The 25,620-nt window shown below is 38.3% G+C and overlaps 1 protein-coding gene across 1 annotated transcript; it reads right to left on the bottom strand.

Moving 5' to 3' along the window:
- Positions 1–24,863: 24,863 nt before the first annotated feature.
- Positions 24,864–25,373, bottom strand: LOC129719579 (uncharacterized). Its single transcript, XM_055670973.1, has one exon. It carries the CDS (start codon positions 25,371–25,373, stop codon positions 24,864–24,866), a length of 510 nt encoding a protein of 169 aa, XP_055526948.1.
- Between the last annotated feature and the right edge of the window lie 247 nt (positions 25,374–25,620).

Genomic DNA, 25,620 nt, shown 5'->3' with positions numbered 1-25,620 from the left:
TTAGCCGGAGATCTGTTTGCATCTCGCAGAACCCCGTTGCTTGCAACGGATGTGGCCTGCAGTTGATGGTATCCAGCAGCACAGGGCCACGGCATTCGAGAGGGTCTTTCAAAATCATCACCATCATCAGTATCATCTTCACCATCATCATGTAGAGGATAGGGCTATACTGCATAGCTATTTGCTACTTCTTTGCTTGCTTATGCATTAGTGTAGTCCCACAGGCGAGAGGAAGCTGCCAGCAAGTAGCAATCCAAACGATATCATATGCCGTGTTTACATACTTATTGGTTTCGCTTTCTGAGGTCTTTTGATATATACCACTTTTTCGTCGGAGCTATTCACCTTTTAAATGTGGCCATTTGTTGGCAGCCACAAAAATACACTTCACGAAAAGAAGACACCAAATGAAAAATGGCTTCTTCCAGTTTTTCGAATACAGTCTGGAATGATCATGGTGACGAATTCCGGTTTCTGAAAAATCACTTTTACATCCAATTGAAAAGCTGGTATTAGTTGATCCAACATTAAGTTGTACGTCATCAGCAACCATGTGGATAAAGCAAACTATAAGAACTGAAAGTACATTTATGAACAATGAAAACAGGAGTGTGTGTGTGGAAACCATTCTAGATCCCACTGTCTGGCAGTGATATAATGAAAGAAAGACAGCTTCAGTCAGCTTTCATCTCTGCAACTATCTCAGTTCCGGGATCTAGAAGGTGTTACCTCTACCGACTTTCCAAAGACCCTTTACAGAATGACTGAGTACTTTCAGTTTACTCCTGAGTAATTTTCCATTCGGTAAACCCGTCTCAAAATAATATTAAAATCTTTGGGACTTTAAGCAGGAGTGGTCCCAAAATAGATCTTCGAGATACGTCACAAAGGACATTGAGTGATGGTTTCCGTTGATTTCCACGACCCGAGGTCATGAGTTTAAAAAAAACTTAATAAGGTAAACAGCATGAAACATTACATTGATACGATAGTTTATGCAATAATTAAACGTGGGAGACACAATCAAACGATTTGGAATAGTCAATTGATAGCAGGAAAGCAGTACCTTTTGAAAAAAAAAAACAAGGAATCCCCAAAATTTATAATTTTTTTGGCGGAAGAGTTGCCAGATATATTACTTTTGCATTTCAAAATTAAATTTACATTTTTCGGCACATGCATCCATTTTTATTTTAAATTTGATTTTTCATTGTGTTTCTTGGAAAATTTCACGTAAGAAACATCTATCACTCCGAGGTAATATGAACCAATCTCGAGATATATTATTTTATGGTTTGCGAAGTTGCTGAGTTTAGCAACGGTACTGCCACCCGTAATTTCTAAATTTATAATCTATTTTTTTTTTTTCAAATGTACGAATATGCAAAATTAATTATTTATTATTTTCATCCAGCATTTTATATATTGAATTACTAGTTTCAGATTGAAATTTGTGATAGAACTTACCAAAATCAATCAGATTTCCGTGTTAATAGATGGTATTTTGGTATTCGATTATGTTCCGATCCTCTAGTTTTATTATACAAATTCCGTATTAAAAATAGACGAGTTCCGAATGTCGAATATATTTCATATAAAGTGTCGTAAATTTCGACAGCCGAACACCAAAATTTTATTTTCGTTCTCAAAAGCGTTATTTCAACTTCCAGTTAGGATTACGAATTTCCAATTTCAAAACAATTTGAAACTATTTCAAAATATCAGTTTTGGGTTGAAAAAAATTAAACAAATTTTGCACTAAAATCGCACAATAGATGTGTGAAATGCATAACGCATAAGTTGTATTGTGAATACATTGACATAGATCAAATATCTTAAATACCAATATAGTGCACTTACGTGAAATTATGACGACATATTGAAAATGACAGAAGCGTCACCTTTTCGACCGCTAGGTGCGCCACTTCTGATTTTGTTCTACACGACATGCGAAAAAGAGTAACATTCGACAATAATATTACCCTAATGGGTACACTGAAAAAAATGCACATATTATTGTGAAATGGATTCGGCGGAATATTCTATAATAATAAAGTTCGCCTATGTATGAGACAATCCATGCGTGGTATTCCACGGTTTGTACGTTTGTCGACCTCCGACAATATTTTGAGTTGTAAAATGGCGACTTCCGGTGACTGGAAAACTGCCGAAAATGACCAAATACCACCAAATATGGGTGTTTCTTTAACCAGAATGACGCTAAGAGGCCAGAAATTGTCTCCAAATGCCATTTAAAAATCCAAGATGGCGACTTACGGTTTCTGAAAAATAGCCTGAATTGACCAAATACCACCCAATATGAGAATCACCGGATCCAGAATTTAACTCAGACACCAGTTTGAAATGTAAAATGGTTACTTCTGGGAAACAACGGAAATAACCGCATACTACTACACATGGATATGTCCGTAATCGAAATGATGTAAAGAAGCCAAGCATTGACCCTGGACAGCATTTTGAATTCGAAGATGACCACTTTCAGTTTCTGGAAAACAACAAAAATAACTGAATACCACCTAATATGAGTGTTTCCGGAATAGAGGTGATGTACTAAAGGCAAAAGTCGAGTATGTTGTCATTCCGATAAAACCAATAATTTCAAACGATATAAACAAATCGCAAGAAATCAATGAATTTGGAATGTTGAAAATTAATAAATCAAACACAAAAACAGGCGGGACGAAGTTTGCCGGGTCAGCAAGTAAATACATAAATATGCTGGTTAAAACAAAGCTGCAAGTAATGAATACGAAGATTAGAACTCGAGAGCAAAAAATTCTGAGGGATGAAAGAAAACAAAAAAATACTTTCAAAACGAAGAAAATTAAACATTAAATAATAGTTTTTGCATAACAGTTGTTATCACTAATTATGTTTGTTTTGTTAAATATCTTTTATATATCTTTCTTTTAAATATCTTTTATATAAAATATAGCTTTTAAACCAATTACAACATAACATGTATCCATACTTAAATTGTTAAATTGATAGAACATTCAAGTGTTATCTAAGCTAAAAGTTGCACAACAACCATTTACGACAATTGACAACCATTGTGCAGTTTCTCCTTTTATCTTTTCCACGAGGTAATTGAAACATTCACTTAATTGTACACTTCGTGGCCTAATTATTGAGCTTGACCTTGACTGCCGCACATTTCGTAGTTGTTTCCCGTGATGGATCTGAGCTAGTTAAGTTACACAGGGAACCACGTATATAGCAACTTGGGATTAGTTTACCATTTACACGACGTGGCCTGATTATTTGAATATTTCTTCTTCGTGCCTCGATAAGCTACATCTATTATATTATCAATATTCAACTCCCGGAATGACGTTAGTTTTACATACAAACACTATACGCACGAAATCTGCAACATATTTTCTATAAACAAACACACAATACGTACGAAATCTGCAACAAGTAATTTTTTTCACATGATTTGAGGTTTTTTCTGTGAAAGTATGAAATTGAGTCAACTAAATCTAAAATTGAGTAAATTCAGTTTCGTGAGTGAAATTGTCGGTCACACGCTCACAGAAATTCAACAACAATGCACAGTGGTACAGTGAGGCAATGTAGGCGGACATAAGTTTTTCGATGCGATTTTGTGGTGTTAGAGTAAAATGTTTATCTAAGAACTTGTTTCTTCTATTTAGTCTTTTTTATGTGCAAATGAAAATTATGGTGGTCCTGAAATCGACTACATAAAAAAACTAACTTTTTTATTTGCAGAAATAAATGTATGCATTCATCGGCACAGTTGCAGATCAACTAATTTTAAGCAACTTTCGGTATTTCTTCACAATATTTATACAATATTTTTATTTATTTATTTATTTATTTGTACAATTACATTCATCTGACAAAGATAAGTCTTAATGAATAATAAAAAAAAAAAAAAAACAGCAAAAACTTCACAATCTTCTATGAGCATCAAGTAGCCGGTGACGGAACGTATTCATTGGTAAGTCGAAGTCAAAAAACTCGAAAACATTATTAAAACGGTGGCAAATAACACGAATTGGATCATGGCAACCATATAGTCGATTCCGTGGTTCCAGATATAAGAAACTCCTTTGGCGCAGCGGTCTTTCAGGGGTGTATATGTTTAGTTGAGCCAATATAGCTGGACAGTCGATGTAGCCAGTCAGTAGTTTAGCAGCGAACACAGCTTGGTCTATTTGACGGCGAACCTCAAGTGGTTGAATACCAAGCAGACGACAACGGTCCTCGTATGATGGCAGGTTCAGTGGATCTTGCCATGGGAGATAACGAAGAGCATGGCGTACGAATTTTTTCTGAACCATTTCCATTCTGTAGGACCAGTTTGCATGATATGGGCTCCAGATTACAGAATTAGACTCGAGAATCGATCGCACTAGGGCACAGTAAAGTGCTTTGAAACATAATGGGTCACGGAATTCATCGGCAATCTTGAAAATGAACCCCAATCGACGGGTTGCTTTGGCGATAATGTTGTTATAATGGTTCTTGAATGTCAGCTCGCTATCTAAGTACACTCCAAGATCTTTCACGCACTGTACACGGAGAAGATGTTGTGACGATATGGTATAATCGTATTCGATAGGGACACGCTTTCTATTGAATGAAATTATGTTGCATTTTCCAACACTCAATGTTAAGCAGTTTGTTGCACACCAGTTCACGAACGTATTTAGATGCTCCTGTAGCGCGACACAATCTCGTTGGCTATGTATAATTTTGAATATTTTTGTATCATCCGCATAAAACAGTCGACATCCGGGTGGTAACAAGAGAGAAGCGTCGTTTATAAAAATAGCGAAGAGTAGCGGGCCCAAGTTACTACCTTGAGGAACTCCTGAAACGTTTGAAAAACACCTCGAAACAGCTGAACCTATTTTCACGCATACACTTCGACTAGTCAAGTAAGATTTGAACCAGCGTACGGATTCTGATTGGACACCGAGTCGTTCAAGTTTACTAAGCAATATCTCGTGGTCTACCCGATCAAACGCTGCTTTCAGATCCAGGTAAATTGCATCGGTTTGTAAGCTAGAATCCATGCTTTGCAAACAGCGAGAAACAAACTGCATAAGATTAGTGGCTACAGATCGTCGAGGGAAAAACCCGTGCTGGTCGGCGTCAATATAGTGTTTAGAGCTGGCAAACAAAGCGTCATTTATAATAATCTCAAACAACTTTGAGCAAGCACACAGAGATGTGATCCCTCGGTAATTGGAAATGTCACGTTTGTTTCCTTTTTTGTAGACGGGAAAAAGATATGAAAATTTCCATCGGTCAGGGAATGTACACTGCTGCACGGACAAATTGAAGAGCATCGCGATCGGAGTACTAAGAACTTCTCCACATCGCTTCAAAACCGCCGAAGGGATACCATCCGGACCAACAGCGTATGAACTTTTTAGCTTATTCAAGGCAGCGACTACGTCATCTGGACTGATGTGAGGTAATCTGAATGATAATACATCGCGTGGTACTACGTTACTGGCTTCACGAACTTGTTCGGGGGACGCCACCGATTCATTAAAAATTTGCTGAAATTGCTCGGCAAACAGGTTGCATTTTTCATTTTCATTGTTAGCTACATTGTTGCCCAGGAACATAGAAGTAGGCAAACCCCTTTCCTTGCGTTTTGTATTCACAAATGACCAGAATTGTTTCGGGTGTACGCGAAGATTGCTTTGTATGCGCCTTACATACCTATTATACAAATAGCGGTTGTAGTTTCGATATTGACAGCTGGCAGTGGTGAACTGATTTCTGTTATAAGCAGAGCGATAACAACAATATTTCCGCAGCGCAGCTGATCGCAATCGCCTAAGCGTGCGTAGTCGTGGATTCGACCATGGTGGCTTTCGTGGCGGTTCAAAGAATGGCACTGTTTGGGCGAGCACACTTTCCAGCGTACTACTGAAAGAATTAACTGCATTGTCGATACTAATGGATGGTTCCAATACAGCATTCCAGTTTATCTCCGCAAAAGCCGTTCTTTCAAATGATACCAATATAAATTATTTTATTTGCCCTAAACGGAGACATCAGTATTTTAAAAGGGCCTATTTTTAAAATAGAAATAGTGAAAACTTTTCATCTGTACAATATATCGACAATGTTTTTTCGTCAAAATTGGCGTACTTTTGATTCAAGTTACCGAAGAAAATTTTGTTTTTTAATTTTAATTGAAAAAATAGAGCGAAAAGACTGTTTTTGGAAACCAAATTTAATGTCTACAAAAAGTTTTTTACAAAATTACTTAGAATTAGTTGATCTACAAGTTTGCCAAAGAATGTTTACAATTATTTATGCAAATAAAAACAAGTTAGTTTGTTTCTATTTCGTTGATTTTAGGACCACCCAAATTTTCATTTGCACATAATTAGAGGACTATGTATAAGAAACAACTTTTTACAAAAACTATGGCTTTAAACCGCAAACAAAAATCGCAACGAAAAGCTCATGCCCGCCTAAATTGCCTTACTGTACCATTGTGCAATGAGTTTAGTTACCTTTTTCACCACAAGAGGGGGTGTTCCCTGTCTGTCTTCACGGAAATATATGGGAAACTCGAGAGTGAATTTGTTTATATCGTTTGAAATGATTGGTTTTATTGACTTTTGGCTTTTGTACATCACCTCTATTCCGGAAATATATTGAATGCATTTCAGTTATTTTCGTTGTTTTCCAGAAACTGAAAGTGGTCATCTTCGAATTCAAAATGGAGTCCAGCTTCAATGCTTGGCTTCTTTACATCACATCGATTACGGATTTATCCATATGTACTAGTATTTGGTTATTTTCGGCTGTTTCCCAGAAGTTGCCATTTTACAATTCAAACTGGCGTCTGAGGTCAATTTTTAGCTTCTTGCATCATTCTGGATCCGGTGATACACATATTGGGCGGTATTTGGTCACTTCAGGCTATTTTTCAGAAACCGTAAGTCGCCATCTTGGATTCCAAAATGGTATTTGGAGACAATTCCTGATCCTTGAGCGTCATTTTGGTTAAAGAAACACTCATATTGGGTGCCATCTTACAATTCAAAATGTTGTCTGAGGTCGATTTGTGGCTTCAGTGCATCATAACAATCCCGGAAATACCCATATTGCGTGGTATTTGGTAATTTGCCGCTGTTTTTCAGAAACCGGAAGTCGCCATCTTGGATTTCGAAATGGTATTCGGAGACATGCCAGAAGAATGAAGGGTGTCGAAACATTATAGACATGTTTGTTACACCTAAAAACATTCACTTGCCAAATTTGATTATATTTGCTTGATTGGTTCTCGAGCTGTGCGAAATTTGAGTTTTATTTGTATGAAAACCCTCCTTTATAGAAGAGGGAGTGGTGTTAAACCATTATGGATATATTTTTTACCTCTAAAAACATTCACCTGCCAAATTTGGTTCCATTTCGTTGGTTAGTTCTCGAGATGTGCAGAAATTTGTGTTTCATTTGTATGGAACCCCTTCCTCACAGAAGAGGGAGGGGAGTCGAACCATTATGGACATATTTGTTACCTCTAAAAACATTCACGTATCAAATTTGGTTGTATTTGGTTGATTGGTTCTCGAGCTGTGCGAAATTCGTATTTCATTTGTATGGGACCCCTCCCTTGTAGAAGCGGGAGGGGTGTCAAACCATTATGGATATATTTGTTACCCCTAAAAACATTTACCTACCACATTTGGTTCTATTTACTTGGTTAGTTCTCGAGACGTGCAGAAATTTGTGTTTCATTTGTATAAAACCCCTCCCTTCCAGAAGAGAGAGGGGTGTCGAACCAACATGGACATATTTGTTACTCCTAAAAACATCCGCATGCCAAATTTGGTTCCATTTGCTTGGTTAGTTTTTGAGATGTGCAGAAGTTTGTGTTTCGTTCGTATGGGACCCTTCCCTTCCAGAAGAGGAAGGGGTCTCAAACCATCATAGGAAGCTTTCTCGGCCCCTTAAACCCCTACATACAAATTTCCACGTCGATCGCTTCGGTAGTTTCCGAGCCTATATGGATCAGACAGACAAACAGACAGACAGACAGACAGGACTGCATTTTTATAGGTATAGATACACGAGAATCATGTTGTTCCGGTAAACTTTTGTTTTCAGTACAAATCAGCATGACGATACTAACATCAAATACATTGTAAAAACGCTAGAGCATGATTTGCGTTAGGTCCAACACGCAATCATTCTACTGGTTCCAAACTGCATCAAAAGTTGCGCTAAAAACGCACAATTTTGTACTGGTTTCGCACCATCCAACTTTTGCGTGTAAGAAACCATGCATTCAAAAGATTGAGTTGCCTTTATCAGTGAATGAGTGTATATAATTTGATTGCAAACTTGACTATTTTATCGTGTTTCAAGATATCATGAGCAAAACTCTAAAAGCGCATTTATTTGTTGGTGCTCAAATACTGATGTATTGCACTAGTTATGACTACAAAACTCCACTCCATAAATTTTCTAGTTTTCGCCTAACTTCCTTCAAATTGCATCATCCAGAATATTCATTACCATAGCAACACCGAAAAATAAAACAATTGACATATTTGGCATCACTGCTGCTCAAATTTTTTGACTAAATTTCTTCAAAATGCAATCCCCGGAATGCCCATGGATGTAAATTATACGAAGATATAAAATAAATTGCCGAAAATTGGACTTTATTTAAGAAAAATTCTGTAATTCGAATTTTGCTCAGAACTTCTTTTCTCGGGATGATAAGTATTTTTTGTATAACACTGTCTCAGGAAAACAACGTAATAGACAATTTTGAAATAGAAATATAGGGTGATTGATCGTGGTTCGCACTATGCAAAAACTGATCCTGGTTCGTGCTATTAACTAAATCATCGAATAGTCAAAGATTTTTAATTAAATAAATTTTTAAAGCTGCTGCTATTTTTTAACAATACATACCTTTGATTTTTTCCTAAAGGAAACTACTTCCACTAGCCCTGATAGCTAAGCTAATGAAAGATGTAAATTCGGCTGCCAATGTCTTCACCGAAGCAGTCTGTTTAAACTTCTCTACAGTATTTTAGCTCGTGATAAAAAACTTCAAATTAAGTTTAAAAAGTCGATCCATCTATATATTTAACAGTACTGAAACTTTTATTATAGAAAAAGGTCTCCGATTGTGTTTTTTCTTTAATAATACAATATTAGTTTTTTCATGATGAGTAGAACATATATCATGAGTTTTTTGATCCTGATTCGCGTTGCAAATGTTCGTGGTTCGTCCTAATAGTTTCACCAAATCACCGCTAGGGGCAGTGCGTATTGTTTATTTTTAACCTGAGAGTTTCAGTCAACCGATCTGAAAAAACATCGCGAAAAATCGAAACAAACAACCGAACTTTTCTATAAAACACAGAAATTGGATAAAAATAATAATTTAACTAACAAAGCAAATTAACATTGATTTTCTGGCCATTAAAATTAATAAGTCCCTCTAATAATGAACCTGGCCAGAAAGACGTCCCACGAAATTTCTCCAGGAAATTATAAGTAGGTATATTTGGCAGGAGGAACAAAACTCTGTATAGTAGAGCAGTAAATGTGAAAAAGGAAGAATAAAATCACATTAAACACCACCATGAATAAAATTATTATAAGCATCCCACTTCTTAATAGCGGTATTGCTAATAATAGAAGCGCGGGTAAAGCAGACACCCGGGCATATCTCACGATAGATCAAGGATTCTGGGCGCAGTGAGGAAGTCCGTATAGAAAAAAGTGTGAAATTTTCAAAGTAAATTTCTGTTTAACAAAAGAAATGTCTGAATTCATATTGTTCGCAGATATATGGAGAATATGACTGTATTTGACACAAAAGTACGTTTATATTACGTGTATTCCGTCAATTTCCAATTCAGAACTTTTTTTTACTAAAACGAACCAAGATCATGAATGACGCGAACCACGATCAACATGGCACGAACCAGGATCAAAATTTCGCTTGCATTTAAACTCATACCAATGATATTTACTAGACATCAGGTGTTTTTAAAGTCAACTAATTCAATCGTCTATAGTTGATCTTTCTATTCAATCTAAATATTAGTTGAAAAGTATTGCAATTTTAAAAAAATTTTGCATTCATTTCTAGGGTGCCATGAAAAACAATGAGACAGGTGCGAGCCACGATCACCCTGCTAATTCGCCAAAAAATTCAATCGAAATTTTCAAATTTAATTTAAACAATTAACCAATCTATATCTGAACATTTTACCTTTGCATCCGTAATCGAAAGGAATAGCTCTTTATCAAAATAAGAGAGGCTCCCACGGAGCCTCTTCAAATTTTGAACAAAATCTGAGAAGGACGTTAACATGAGGTCTGCACACTTGAGATGGAATGATTCATTTTAAGTCTCGCAATTGATTTCCAAGTTACGAGGTTCATAATACAGATTACAGAATTAGGAACTTGAGGAATTATGGATCTGCTATCGAAAACGCGATGATTCTATCCCATAGCTGAAGTGAGATTTTTATCCAGGCAAAGAATGCGACTTCCTCCCTGTAAAAGGGGGAGGATCATGTGAAGACAAATTGTTATTGAATCTTTGAGTATCGCTTATACTCTTGTTATTACATTGAACAGATTTCAAATAAGTTAATTTTAAGTCGAGATGAACCTATTTCAGTATTGTAGTATTGTAGTATTGGCGGTGACAAAGATTGGTAGTAGATGCTAATGACCAAAGGCTGGTATTTAGCTACTGGAGACGACGAGGTACAGAACAGTTAGTGTTCGAAACAAAGTTTATCTTGGACCAGTCATATCAGAGACAGTACTGTTGTGAATCAAATAATGGTCAATTTTCAACTCGATGTGTTTTCTCAGCAAAGTTTTGAAGGAGTTCATGTTGCTAGCAGATTCACACAATTGCGGTAAAGCGTTATGGTTTTTTGAAACCATTGTACGTTATCTTTTATCGCCCCATCATGGTATTCGGTCTGGCCAGCGAGAAATTTCCGGTTTGCATTGATGCACGACTGTATTGAATCGTTCTTACGACAATGTTGTGATGCAACGATGGATCCATGAGCTCGTGGACGTAGGTCAGTGTCTGGAATTCGTGCAAAGCTTTTATAGGCAAGATCACGTCCTTTTCACCAGAGTACAGTTGAACTGTGGGAGACCAAAAAGGTTTCCTTAAAACGGCCTGTAGACAACGGTTTTGAATGACCTAAAGTTCGAGCAGATTCGATTTGCAGGCAGAGCCCCAAATAGTATCCAAATATTACAGCCGGGAGTGAATTAACGATATGTATAACTTCAACAGCCATTTTTTGCGCAATAAAAAATGTCATTTTCCGTAAAAAACAACACAGGGAACTCAGCTTCATCTTTAATTGATGGATGTGGGCGGACCAACTTAAAGTAGAGTCAAGTGGGAGCACCAGGAAAGCATATTTTCGAACTTCTTCGACTTCATGTCCTTGAATTTCAAGCGGTAAATGAGGTGTGATCCGTCTCCGTGGCGAGTGCATATTGGATCTGAAGTAATCGCGCAAAAGAATTAGGTCTTGATCCATCTGCCGTTGAACAGTTGGCCTTTGGGTACCTGTATCGTACCTTATCGTCAGCAAACAAACAGAGACTACCCTCCAACTTCAGTTTTCAGATATCGTTAATGAACAAAAGAAACAGAATCGACCAAAGTTGCTACCCTGCGGTACACCGGTTCTAATGAACCGTTCATCACTGCAACTATTGCCTAATGCAACAAACTGCAGGCGATCAGTGAGATAACTTTCAATTAGAGATTTTGAAACTCCTCTAAAACAAAAAAAAAACAAGCTTCCTTATTAGAAGTGCATGATTTATTGTATCGAACGCCTTTTTCAGGTCAATGAAAACCGCTCCCGCGAGCTTTTTGTTATCAAGAGAGTCATATATATTTTCCAGTAAGTCGCATGTAGCGCTTAACGTGCTTGATCATTGTCTGAATTGGCGAGAGAAGATCAAGTTGAAGCGGTTAGCGTATGAAACTATCCGCGTAACCAATAATTTTTCCAAAATCTTGTCGAGAACAGATAAACAAGATATGGGCATGTAGTTATTCAGTTCTTTTGGGTCATTTTGCTTTGTGAAATATACTAAAACCATGCCATTTTGATACACTCTTAAGACTTAAAAAGCCGTATTTCCCTTGCAATTTTATGTTACAGTCGTCTTTAAATTTGAATATGTGCACTATGGCTGAACCAAAAAGAAGAACGCTCTTTTGAGTAATACAGGACATATTCAAGAGATTCCACACTTTCATTCACCATCAGCAGCAGCATTGCTGTTTTTCCTTGATTGGACGCGAATAGAAGTCGTGTATGTACCGCTGCAAAGATCTTGCAGGCAGAACGAAACGTACAGGTTATAAAAAAATACGAATTTCAAAAAACACAACAATTTGTTGCCCAATAAACATAAATAATGTTTGTTCCATCCTGCGACAAGTATTGAAAGTTTCCAAGTAACATAAATTTTACAGGATTGAGTTTTAAAAATAAATCAAACATTTTCTATTTTCATTTTCTACTATGAAATATTCAGCAAGCTGTAAGTGGCCTTCCTTCGGTAATCCTGTTTACCCTTTGAACCCCTAGCAGCAGAGCATTTCGGGTTCACCTTAACTAAAGACGAACGGTTCTCCTATCAAAAGGCTACCGACAGTCAGTACCTGTACTGTGAGGCATTTTTAGCTGCAAGATCACCGCCGCTCCGAGATGAAACGGTAGTTGAGTCGAGTGGCTTTTAAAGTTTTTCAAAAGACATTCCCCCATCAAAGGACCAGAAATTTGAATGCTGTAAAATGTTGTCTAGCTCGTACCAAGGTTAATCTTACTTCGAGGCTATCTGTGGCAGTTCACTTCACTGCCTCTTACGCGAACTATCAACACTCACTGAAGTAGACCACATTTCAGTTCCGGTAGAACAGATATTTTTTCCCTCCACTCAGAGTACGACACGACTATTTGTTTTTGTCCCCAGTAAAAACCGAGGCTTACATGAAACCAAACCCCAGACTCGTTCATCTAGCTTAAAATCCCAGCTTCCGAGCCAAATTTCCGAACCGGAGTAAATTTCCGAATTAGCACTCTAAAACCCGAAAAACGCTTCACTTTTTCCAAACCAGCAAACCATGGCTGACGGGATCGAATAGGAAGAGCACAAGTGGCAGAGCGTTCACAGCCACAGGCCAGTATTCATGAGTTGGTAATCCCCGGAAGCAACTCACAGAAGGGGAAAAACCCCTTCTAGCCATACTGTGCCACTAATCCATCGGAAGGCAACGATTTTCCATTTTTAAATCCGCTTAAGCCAGCCCGCCCCTTCCCCCCGGTGGTGGAGAGCTATGTACTTCGCACTAGGTCAAGTGCAGTGGGTCGTGTACGAGTAGCCTGGAGAGTAGCTGGAAAAACTGTCCTATGATGTATGGTTAGGTTTGCACTAAAGTGCAGGTTTGATTTGGTTGAATTGGTCAGGAGCTTATCGTGTGATTGGGTGGGTATATGAATGCTAAATAGAAAATACGAACATTGATTGATTATATTTGGTATATGTTTTTGAAAGTATGTTATCGTTGAATAGTGTTAGTAAATGCTGTAACTGTATGTAAAAATCAATCAAAAATACAGACTCTAAGTTTATTAGTGTGTCCGCTTTTCAACGTGAATAAGTCTTGTTCAACACAAAACGTTAGCAATAAAACGATTGCTTTCAAAAAATTATCATTTTATCTAACGTGCATCTCAAATAGATAATGCAAAATTTGAATTAAACATGACTTCAGAATATAGCAAAATCAGATAGGTAAACTTTGGGTATGAAACTTTATCGACGTTGCGCTTCTCCCGTCTTGAGAGAAAAAGTGGGCGGAAGCAACAACAGAAAAAAAACACCCAATCAGCATCATCGGGAAAGAGACAACTGCAGCCGTAGATTGTAATGTAATTTATGTGTATACATTTTCGTTTGCTTGTTGACTGTCATGTAGATTATTTTATATCACTTCCAGCCCAGCGCAAAGCCAATGTAGCAGCAGTGGGTAGACCGACAATAAACTTCAAGGGAGAACCCAACTCAGCTGCAACTTGGTTTAGCCAAACAAACGAACCGAGCAAAACAGCAAAAGTCGGCATCACTGCACATATTGTTCGTGAGGTGGCCTTGAAACGCAGTTTAGAAGGACTTTCGAGCTGGTATGTCTTTAACATCCCGTGCCAGGAAAGCACCGAGTGTAGGGTGCACTTCGCGAGGCAGACTCCAACCATGACTAAATCCCCCCAAAATGCCATTAAATGTTGTTTTGTCAGGATGCATGTTTGCCTGCAGAAAAACTGAAATAAAAAGTCAAATAAAAAAGAGTACTTACTGAAGAAGGAATTCCTGGCACTCAGGAAGCATGAAGAGTAGCTGCCTAACTTTGCGCCAGTTCGAAATTCACCCTCAGGGTTGAATTCAACTTGTACAAGAAGGCGATAATTGCAATCAAATTACAATCAAACGTTGAGTTTATTAAAAACTTTGAAAATCCGTTACCCAAGGAATAGATACATCACAAAAAATGCAAGCCAGTTCCGTTTAAAGACTATCCGTACGAATCTGGAGTGGCTCGAAATCCAAACAGCGGATGGTAGACCAACCAAACTGTGGCAAGGCAAACAATCATACAGATTTATAAGTAGAGAAACTCCCACTCCATATTCAGTCCAAACGATAGACAGCGAGAGAAAGAGGGGCATTATGCGGAAACGGAAATAAGCGAAATCATCGCCCTCTACTTCAGGCTCTAGCCCGGCTTCTCGGTGAGAAGAAAAGCTGGTGCCGACTGCGCTGCAGCAAGAAGCAATCCGGATGATTCGCACTAGATGCACTTGTTCGCATACTGGTAAACATCATCAGCGAATGGAGTAATCATGCAAGGCCGGACTGAGTGCTCTTCGGAGCGGGCAGCGGAAGTTGCTGGTACATCCACAGTCGTTGGCACAATATTAGTTCCCCGTCTAAGTCTGGCAGTTCACTAATTATACTCGACACCGCCACATTCGGACGCCACTGTAGGTGGCCTTTAAAAGAATGATACTCTGAGCCATACTGTTGCATTTCACATACACACGAAACGGAAGAAGCTTTACAGACCACCACAGGCTGGGGCTTTGTGCTGCCTGCAACCTGCAACGACGGCCAGTTGGACTGTATTTTATCACTGTCTCACACATTTGAATAAATAACGAAGGGAAGGCACTTCCTTTTATTCTGTACAACTTCCGGCTTTCCGGACTGTTTGGGTTATTATTTATGCTGCTAGTTACGATTAATTTTTATCTGGGATGCGGAAAAGTTTCACTCTGTGCTGTTTGCATTATTCAGTTGAGGAGATGCGATCTCTCGTGAGATTAGGGTTTCAATTTACTGACGGACGGGCACACCGGAGTAGATCGCATGTACGGGCTTATCTTGTTATTTATTAGTGTCCTGCAAGTGCGATTTTTTGACGTTAGCTATGTGTTACTTCTGAATAGGAACGTGCTCTGAAAAGTGCAACGAAAAAGTACTTTCCTAGGTGTCATCGAAAAAATTACGCAACGCTCATAGGGGGGAGGTGGGGTATCCTTGAGCTGTAGTTAAGATCAGCGTTACGTAACAAAAAGTGTAGAGTCTACACAATAATTTTTCAAGACAATAAAATTTGAGATAGAGTCATGTAGTGAAATAACTTTTTCATACCTCAGCTCATATTGTGACCGTTCTTCGTACGACTAAGCGCACCAATTTAGGCCGATACCGTTGATACCCTAGGCTTCAAACCATTCGCAAACCATGCAATCGCAGGTAACACCAAATATCGAAGCAAGCTTTTCCTGCGTTTTGCATGGATCCTCATGGAGCAATGCCTCCAATTCAGCGTCTTCGGAGGTTTCAAGCCATCCTGCACGCGGACAGTCGTCAGCAACGAAACCGCCGTCCGCAAAGGGAAGAAATCAATCACGGCACGTTGTTTCAATTTAAGCAGCATTTACGTTAACCCTTTTGCCGTAGAACTACGTCTCTCAGGAAGTTCGGCTACATAGGAATGTGAAATGGAAATATAAAACCGGAAAAGGTAGAAAATATGTCCAATTTTAAATGCTAATAAATCGGATAGTTTCCGATGGATTTCTTTCGTTCTTGCAGCAATCGATTGGATAATCTTCTAAGAGTACTCCTAAATGCAGAAAAATTATAATTTTATTATTCGAATTATCGTACTTTTAAAAAATTGTCAAGCCTTGTCAAAACGAATAATATGAACTCTAATTGTTCGTTATGTGATTGCTTCCCGATCAGAAGAGCATAACTAAAAAATTACAAAATTCTATCAACGCGAGATACGAACAACATATTTTGATACAATTTTGTATTTCCCCATATGGTTTTGATAACAAAATTGAATATGAATGAGTAATAATAGCAAAACCTGAAATGAAGTTGTTCTGAAAGTTATAGCATGTTTTAGCTTATTTTTTCGATAACTTTAAGAACGTATAGAGTAAAAAGGGGCTAGTAGAATCAAGATGTTAATATTTTTTCTTGAAGTTTAGCTCGAGTGCTCAGAACAGTTATGAGTTTCATCTGTCCCAATCCACCTAATCTTTATTCTATACGTTGTTAAAGTTATCGAAAAGAAATGCTGAAATGTGCTTAACTTTATAAGGAAAAGTCATGGAGATGTGTGGTCTTCAACAAATACGTGTGTTTTATATGCCCAAATGCTTCTTTAGAACAACATTTTCCTGTAAAATGTAACTAACAAATGTTAAGTGCAAAAAACTAACTTTTAAGTAACTTTCATAGAATATACGCTGTAACTCTGTACCCAATAAAGATAGGATTTTTTTTTGTTCAGCAAGGATTCATATTTTGGCACGTTTTAAAACTTTGCCGAATTAACCATTCGTCTATCTCTTAACACAAAAAAAAGTATTTTGGATATATGAAATATATCGCTTTCGTTAAGTTTATGGTGAACTGCAAACAAGCAAACGAAAATGTATGGTAAAGTGACAAAGCTATTCTTTTGTGATTTTTACCTGCGTATAGTAAAGTGTACCTGTTAAATTACCCGAACGTTGTGAAATATCGTTGAATCACTAGTTTGCTGCCGCCAACGAGCAATTTAATTGTGTGGATTCTCCAGCCAAGTTGTACAGGCTACCTTGTTTTGTTTTGATAGTAAAACACATCTTTCGTCGAATTTTGCCGCTCTTTGCGCTACGAAGTGAATCAAAACAGAATGGAGAAGAAACTGTGTGGAGAATGTAAACAAGCTGTCAATGATATCGAACCAATCCGATGTGGCTTCTGTGAAAACTGTTACCACATAAACCAACAATGCTGTGGTTTTAACAGTAGAGTGTGCAAGGATCTTTTCGCACTTGGCAAAATTATGTTCATTTGCCGGGAATGCAGAGAATTGCTGAACGGTCGTTCTATTAGCTCATATATAGCAGATATGCAACTACCACAGTTAGAGCAACCCGCACAAACTACGCAACTCACTGAACTGCCGGCTCAGGTTCAAAAACTCTTCGAGGTTGTTGACGGTTTAAGCAAAAAAATCGACAATTTCTCTCAAATATCGATGAATGGAAATTCTGCTCTCGGCACCCCATCTACCTCGTTTGCCACTCCTGTATGGCCCAACAAAAACATAAAGCGTCGCCGAACAGAGCGGGTACCCATCCCGGTTCAACCTGATCGTGGTGAAAACAATATCGATTTAAGCGATCTTTCAGTGCCATCCATCGCTTCAATCGCAGTACAGAAACGCTTTGGGCTATATCTGTCGGGTTTGAATCCACAACTTACCGATAATGATATTCAAAAAATCATCTCACGCTGCTTGAATACAACTGAACCTGCTGCTGTTGTTCGGCTCGTTAGGAGAGGAACGGATACATCCAACTACACGTATGTGTCCTATAAAATCGGCCTGGATCCGGACCTGAAGAGCGTCGCTTTGAATCCTGCCTCGTGGCCTACTGGACTGCTGTTTCGTGAGTTTGTCGACATACCAAAAAACTAATATGCGATGCCGACTACACTGCAAGCAACGAGCATGAGCCTGTTGGTAACGAATTTTTGCGATCTACTGTGGACGGTGGGAACCTTCGGGTTTCCACCAAAGGCGAGTATCTTGATGATTTTTCCCAACAACCTGTACCGTGTAGTAACGTTTTTCAGCACACTGCCCAACATACGAATGCTGTTTGGTTGTTCTACCAGAACGTTCGCGGTCTACGCACAAAAATCGACGAGTTTTACCTGGCAACTAACGACTGCAATTTCGACGTGATCGTGTTGACTGAAACTGGACTGGACAGCCGCATCAACTCACAGCAACTGTTTGGCGACACGTTTAATGTTTTCCGGTGCGATAGAAGCTCTATTAACAGTGATAAACGTTCTTTTGGTAGAGTTTTGGTCGCCGTTAATAAACGATACCCGAGCGCCCTGTTATATACTTTACATGGCAACCATCTGGAACAGATATGCGTGAGCACCACTATTGGTGGCTCGAAAATATTGCTTTGTGCAGTGTACATCCCGCCAGACAAAAGCAACGATCCAGTGATAACGTTCTAATCTGTGGTGATTTTAATCAGCCTCGCATCGTTTGGACACAGGAGAGTGAAACGCACATCAATTCTTCTCAATTGTCTGCTGCTAGTGCTGCGTTGATTGATGGCATGGACTTTTTAAATCTGCGCCAAGTGAACCAGCAATTAAACCATCTCGACCGCATGCTCGACCTTATTTTTTGTTCTTCCGAGCAAACTTGTGTCGTCGATGTTTGTGTTGCCCCACTTGTTCCCGTTGACCTGCATCATCCTCCGCTAGTTATATCGTTGCCAATTATATCCAAAATGACGACACCGGAATCGTCAGCGGACAGCACTAGAGCTTTGAATTACCGCAAAATTGACTTCACGGCTCTTACAGAATACTTACAAAGTTTCGACTGGGAGAATCTTTACGGAGTAATTGATGTTGACGATCTAGCTAACTCGTTTAGTGAAACATTATGCCAGTGGCTGAGGCAAAATTTACCGACAGTTAATAAGCCTGCTTCCCCTCCATGGGCTACTTCGCGGCTACGTGCACTGAAGCGCATACGTAATGCTTGGCAGCGTAAATACCGAAACATTAAAACAAACGAGACAAAAAGTAATTTTAAACGAGCAAGTACAGATTTTTGTCGATTGAACGCCAGCTTATACAATACCTATGTTATGCGGGTACAAACTGATCTCCGTCGAAACCCTAAACAGTTCTGGAACTTCGTAAATTCGAAGCAAAAGTGTTCGGTAATTCCTTCTAATGTTTACCTCGATGGAACAGAAGCAACATGTTCCCTGGATTCATGTGAGTTGTTTGCTAAATTTTTCGCTTCTGTTTTCGCCGACAGCACTGCTTCCAAATCGGATGCTGAGATTGCTTCGGCAGATGTACCGCTAAACTTAGTTGATCTAAGTACATTTGAAATTGCTGCGGACATGATACTGGAAGCTGCGAAAAGACTTAAAACTTCTTTTTCCGTGGGGCCCGATGGAATCCCAGCAGTAGTTTATACCCGTTGTGCAACCGTTTTAGCTGAACCCTTATCTCGCATTTTCAACCGATCATTTGAGCAAGGAAAATTCCCGCAGATTTGGAAGCAGTCGCACATGTTTCCTGTATTTAAAAGTGGAGATCGGCGTAACATCAGGAATTATCGGGGCATTACCAGTCTTTCTGCCTCGTCTAAATTGTTTGAAATTGTAGTTAGCTCGAGAATCTTATCTTGTACGAAAAACTACATTTCTAGCGACCAACACATGCCGGGACGTTCTGTTACCACAAATCTTTTGGACTTCACTACGACTTGCATATCGCACATGGAGCAAAAGGCCCAGATTGACGTCATATACACTGATTTAAAGGCAGCTTTTGACCGAATTGATCACTGCATACTTTTACGAAAGCTTTTGAGACTTGGTGCGTTGCAACAATTTGTTGGTTGGCTAAGATCCTACTTATGTGGTCGGACACTACGCGTGATGTTGAGCTCCTGTTTATCCTCCACGTTCTCCAATACATCTGGAATACCACAAGGTAGTAATATGGGGCCGCTCCTTTTCTTACTTTATTTTAACGATGTGATATTGCTATTAAGTGCTGGATGTAAGCTGGTGTATGCTGATGATCTGAAGCTGTATTTGGCTGTGCGAACCATTGATGATTGTCGTGAGTTACAAAGACTGTTGGATATTTTTATAAGTTGGTGCCGCAGAAACTGGCTCATAGTTAGTATTGCGAAATGTCAGATCATGACATTCCATCGTATTGCGAATCCTGTCCTGTTCGACTATAAGATTGATGGTCATGTGATCGAAAGAGTGGATCAAGTAAACGACCTTGGTGTTTTGCTCGATGCCAAGCTCAACTTTAATCTGAACCGCTCATTTATCATTTCTAAGGCAACTCGACAACTCGGCTTCATTGGTAAAATAGGACGTGATTTTAATGATCCATACTGTTTGAAGGCGTTATACTGTTCACTCGTGAGACCAATATTAGAAAATGCGTGTTTGATTTGGTCTCCTTATCAGCTTAGTTGGACTCTGAGGATTGAACGAGTACAAAAAAGATGTATCCGCTTAGCATTGAGAAATCTTCCCTGGCGTGATCCCGCTAACCTACCACCGTATTCCGAGCGGTGTCGCCTTATTGGCCTTGACACGCTTGAACGACGCAGGAGAATCCAGCAAGCCGGATTTGTGGCCAAGTTATTGAATGGCGAAATTGACTCACCGAGAACCCTATCTTTGCTGAATTTTCGCGCTCCGCAACGCTCACTAAGGTCCGCTGGATTGCTACAACCCAGAGTGCATCGCACAATGTTCGGTTACAATGAACCTGTCACTGCATGTGTTCGAGCATTCACTTCAGTTGAAGAGATCTTCGAATTCGGTGAACCGTCGAACAAATTCCTACGAAAAGTGACTATGTCTAATATTTTTTAATTGACCATATAGAATAATATTAGGACCAATGTTTTATATGCTGACTCGGGGCAACCCAATGTATTTTGTTGAATTTAATGTTAGTTCGTAATGTTCGTAGTTTTATTATTGACAAATTGTAAATGCGTAATATTGTAAATGTTTAAAATTGTAAATGTTTTCTTAACAAAAGTCGATGGGGTTTTTATGCCTCCATGAAGATGGCCTCAAAAGGCTTTTCCCCATCCACTAACTTTCATGGACACCAATATGGTCAGATGAAAATAGATAATAAATAAATAAATAAATAAATAAATAAAACCTACTGTAACCTATGCTCGCCGTACTCTAATATGGGTGGATTGGGACAAATGGAACCTTAAGGAGTTTATAGTACTTCAGCTTAACTTCAAGAAAAAGTATTGACATCATGATTCCACTTGCCCCATTTTAACCTATACGTTTTTGAAATTTTCAAAAAAATAAGCTGAAATATGATATAACTTTGTAGGGAAAAGTCCTGGAGATATATGACCTTTGGCAAAAATGTGTGTTTTGTGTGTCCCAACAATTCCTCTCAACGACACTTTCTTGTAAAATGCAACTAACAAAAGTCAAGTACAAAAAACTAACTTTTAAGATAGTTCCATGTAATATACTTTATAACTTTGTACCGAAAGAAGATAGGATTTTTATTTGTTCAACAAAGTTTCATATTTTTGAATTTTAAACAACTTTGCTGAATAAAATATTCTTCTATCTCTTAACACAAAAAAGTTAATTTCTTTTATTTTCAGTATAGTAAACTTTTTATACTTTTTGACAATTTGCGATTATGCGGGTCATTCATACAAACAATTGTTCCGAAGACACTTTAAAACTAGGATGAAAGTAAAAGGCGCTATGGAATTAAGTTCTAATTTTTGCCACGGCTTCGTCATCATATCCTCAATCATCTCATCAGTCGGACAGTAGGGAATATCAATTTCTTTATTCTGCTGCAGTTCTCGGACAAAGTGAAATTTTGTCTAGATGTGTTTTGAACGGCGGCCAATAGTTGGTGAATTCGTTTGCTTGATTACTCCTTGGTTATCCTCGAAAACGACCACGGGTGATACTAGTTACACATCAAAATCTTCCAAAATTTTTCGAACCCAACGAAACTCTTGACAACACTCGGCCAACGCAACATACTCTGCTTCGGTGCTGCTAAGTGTGACACAAATTTGTTTCTTGGAGCTCCATTTTATGGATACACCATGAAAACGAAACAAGAAACCGGATGTTGATTTCCTATCATTCGAGTCACCCGCCCAATGCACAGTGGGGCGACTCCATACAAATGCTGGCCAAGCAAAAAAATGTCTTGAAATCATGGAAAATACATGGTTTTTATGTAATTTTGGGACGCTGAGTCCGAATTTTATATTATTTTTGCATGAAGATGCATACTTTTGATGCTAGTGGAATTTCTATGTTTATATATATATATATATATATATATATATATATATATATATATATATATATATATATATATATATATATATATATATATATATATATATATATATATATATATATATATATATATATATATATATATAATATGAGGAAAATTTCACGTTGGTTCCAATGTTTTGCAAGATGCTTGAAAGACTTTCATATGCAATAAAAAAACATGAATATATCATTCAGTTATAAAGAAAATAAGAAAAAATATCAATTGAAAAATATGCTTTGTGTTGAAAGTCACTTATGTCTGTTTTTTTAAAAAGTGACTATATTACATTGCTTTTTTCATCGCATTCTTCTTTTTATTCACTTCCACCTTCATCTTCATATTTGTGTTCATTTTCAATACAGTTTTAATACATTCAAGAAAAGTTTCCAAAATGCAGTTTCTAAAATCAAAATAATAATTCACTATTTGCATTGTAGAAATAAGCAGGCGATTTATTATGTCTTGGTTTGGGTTTACACGATTATTTTTACATGTGACTGATATGATACAAACTTAAAACATGGTTTTGGTACTCAGTGCTGGTGATCCAAAACATAAACAATGATTAGTTTTAGATACTGCGTTTAAAAACGAAATATAGATGAATTTAACTTGTAAATATTAAAATAGTGTGATCAATTTTACTGAAACATGTTTGAAAACGTTGCTATCAACAAACTACTGCGAGCCATTTGTTATTCTGTTGACGGTTTGCAGTGTACAATTTAAATTTACATTTATAAAATCCGATATGTGCCGAACACTCGTTGTTTCTCTTCGAAAGAAGGTACTCTGCGCAACTCTGCGCGGGATCGGACTAGATGCATTTGACAGCATTTTTTTCAAGCTATCTTTTAAAACTAGTGCCAATAGTGCCAAACCCTGCCGTCCAAACTTTAAACGGTGTTTTATGCAAAAAATACGTATTTTTTTTATTTCGCCTAATTTTTTTGAGTATTACAATGAAATTATACATTATCGAATGATGAGGATTTATTCTCCACTATTTTACAGACAACTTCTTCTTAGACTTCATCAAGATTCAAGTTACCCTTGAGGTTCCAGCAAATTTCGCAACATTGCCTTTTTTTTTAAGAAAAACGCTAAAAAACGCTGACTCAGTACACTTTGAAAAATCATAGAAAATTCAAAATTTGTTGTATTACTCTAAAAATTTGGATTCTGACACTTCAATATTATACAACTATAGGAAAAATATAATTGAAATGAAATTCGCATTTTCAATTTTGGGTCGATGGCCAGCGATTTCCCACTGTGCAATCGCCGTCAACATAGATTTTTAGTGATGAGTTATCCACGCCCAGAAATAACTCGTCGTGCAAAGTTCGTTTAGGGAAACGTAGTATTCGCTTTGTTCCAGCCAGTCAGCATTAGTTGGACAACTGGTTTTCCTACCCAGGATCGATACTGCTGCCGAAATGTCCGGACGCGTATTAACTGCTAAATACGATAAACCACCTATCAAACTTGCGTATTGATGATTGTTTGGCAATTTTTATGTTTTATCCTCCTCCTTTTATTGTATGTGGCTAGGGCTCAGAGGAAACTTTGACGGTTTTGCATCAGTCAATCCAAACCGATCCAACAGCTTCTGGATAAACGTTGTTTGATTAAGACTAATTCCTCCAGCTGATCGATTAGCCTCAATACCAAGAAAATGTTTGATGTCGCCCAATGACATCACATCGAAATGCTGGTTTAGCACTCGTAATATTTCATCATATTCTATATACACCACCAAATAGACACATTTCTTCCCATCTCGACGAATGTAGAGGCACGAATCATTTTTGGATTACTGAAATTTAAGTGATTTCAACACTGCATCGAATTTTTGATTCCAAACGCGGGCAGCTTGTTCAAAACCGTACAAACTTTTACGAAGTAGACAAACTTTACCTCTATTCTCTTTATTGACACCAGACGGAGGGCGCATGTACACTGTTTCCTCTAGAATTCCGTGCAAAAACGCAATTTTTACGTTTTACGTTCTCATCTTGCTTGCGTTTGAAGATCCATTTTGATCCGATGGCCTTTCGATTTGCAAGAAGGTCCGTCAACTCCCATGTGTGGTTTATGCGGAGTGATTGTAGCTCCTCCTCAATTGCTGATTTCCACAGCGCACCTTCTGGACCATTAACAGCTTCTTCATATGTTCTAGGTTCAGGTGGAAGATTTTTCGCCAATCTGGAAGTTTCTTCTTGCCCGTATCGAATTGGTGGTACGCCTTATGTAGTACGTTCCGAACGACGTGATACAGTGACTAACTCATCTTAAGTATCGCTGAGAAATTCTTCACCCGACTCATATTCCAAGCTTGTATCGGAAAAACCTTTCTGTTTATGATTTTTGTCTGGTTGCGGCTTAATATCATGCGACAATGGTGACTCGATCTCAATTACATCGACTTGCCTGTCCTGTGGGTGGTGGGTTTTTTCACTTTCCAGGAAACGAGCATTTCTATTATACACCACCTTGTCATTAGATGGATTAATGAAACGATACGCTTTGTGATGGTTAGAACATCCTACTAACGTCATCTTTTCAGCTTTCGCCTCAAGCTTGGTTCTTTTCTCAGATGGAATATGCACGTATGCTTGGCTACCGAATACTCGCAGTGAGTGGTGATGAGCAGGTGAGTGAGATTCGGTTTCTTGCCATACCAGGCTTCGTAAGGAGTTTTGTTGGTTGATTTGGTTGGTAACAGGTTCTGAAGGTAAGAAGCCGTGTTGATTGCCTCGGCCCAATAGCGGTATCACATCTTTGCATCCAGCAGCATACATCTTCCCATTTCTACCAGGGAGCGATTTTTTCGCTCTGCAACACCTTTCTGTTGTGGTGTGTAAGCGGTCGTGTACTGCGGAGTAATTTCTTTTGATCGATAGAATCTCCCGAGGCGTCACACAAACCACCATCCTTAACCGCAACAGCTGCTACACGGTTTTTGTGTTCGATGACGCATTTCTTCGAGTCAAACTTTATCAACGCTCCTTTGCCGGTCAATTGTCCCACGGACACGAGATTTGCATC

The sequence above is a fragment of the Wyeomyia smithii genome, chromosome 2 (genome assembly GCF_029784165.1).
Source record: "Wyeomyia smithii strain HCP4-BCI-WySm-NY-G18 chromosome 2, ASM2978416v1, whole genome shotgun sequence".
Classification (NCBI taxonomy): Eukaryota; Metazoa; Arthropoda; class Insecta; order Diptera; family Culicidae; genus Wyeomyia; species Wyeomyia smithii.
This window is presented reverse-complemented; position numbering and strand designations above follow the sequence as displayed.

What these genes read in the sequence shown, in the direction of transcription:
- LOC129719579 (XM_055670973.1), bottom strand. Translation starts at nt 25,373, where the DNA reads ATGTATGCTGCTGGATGCAAAGATGTGATACCGCTATTGGGCCGAGGC.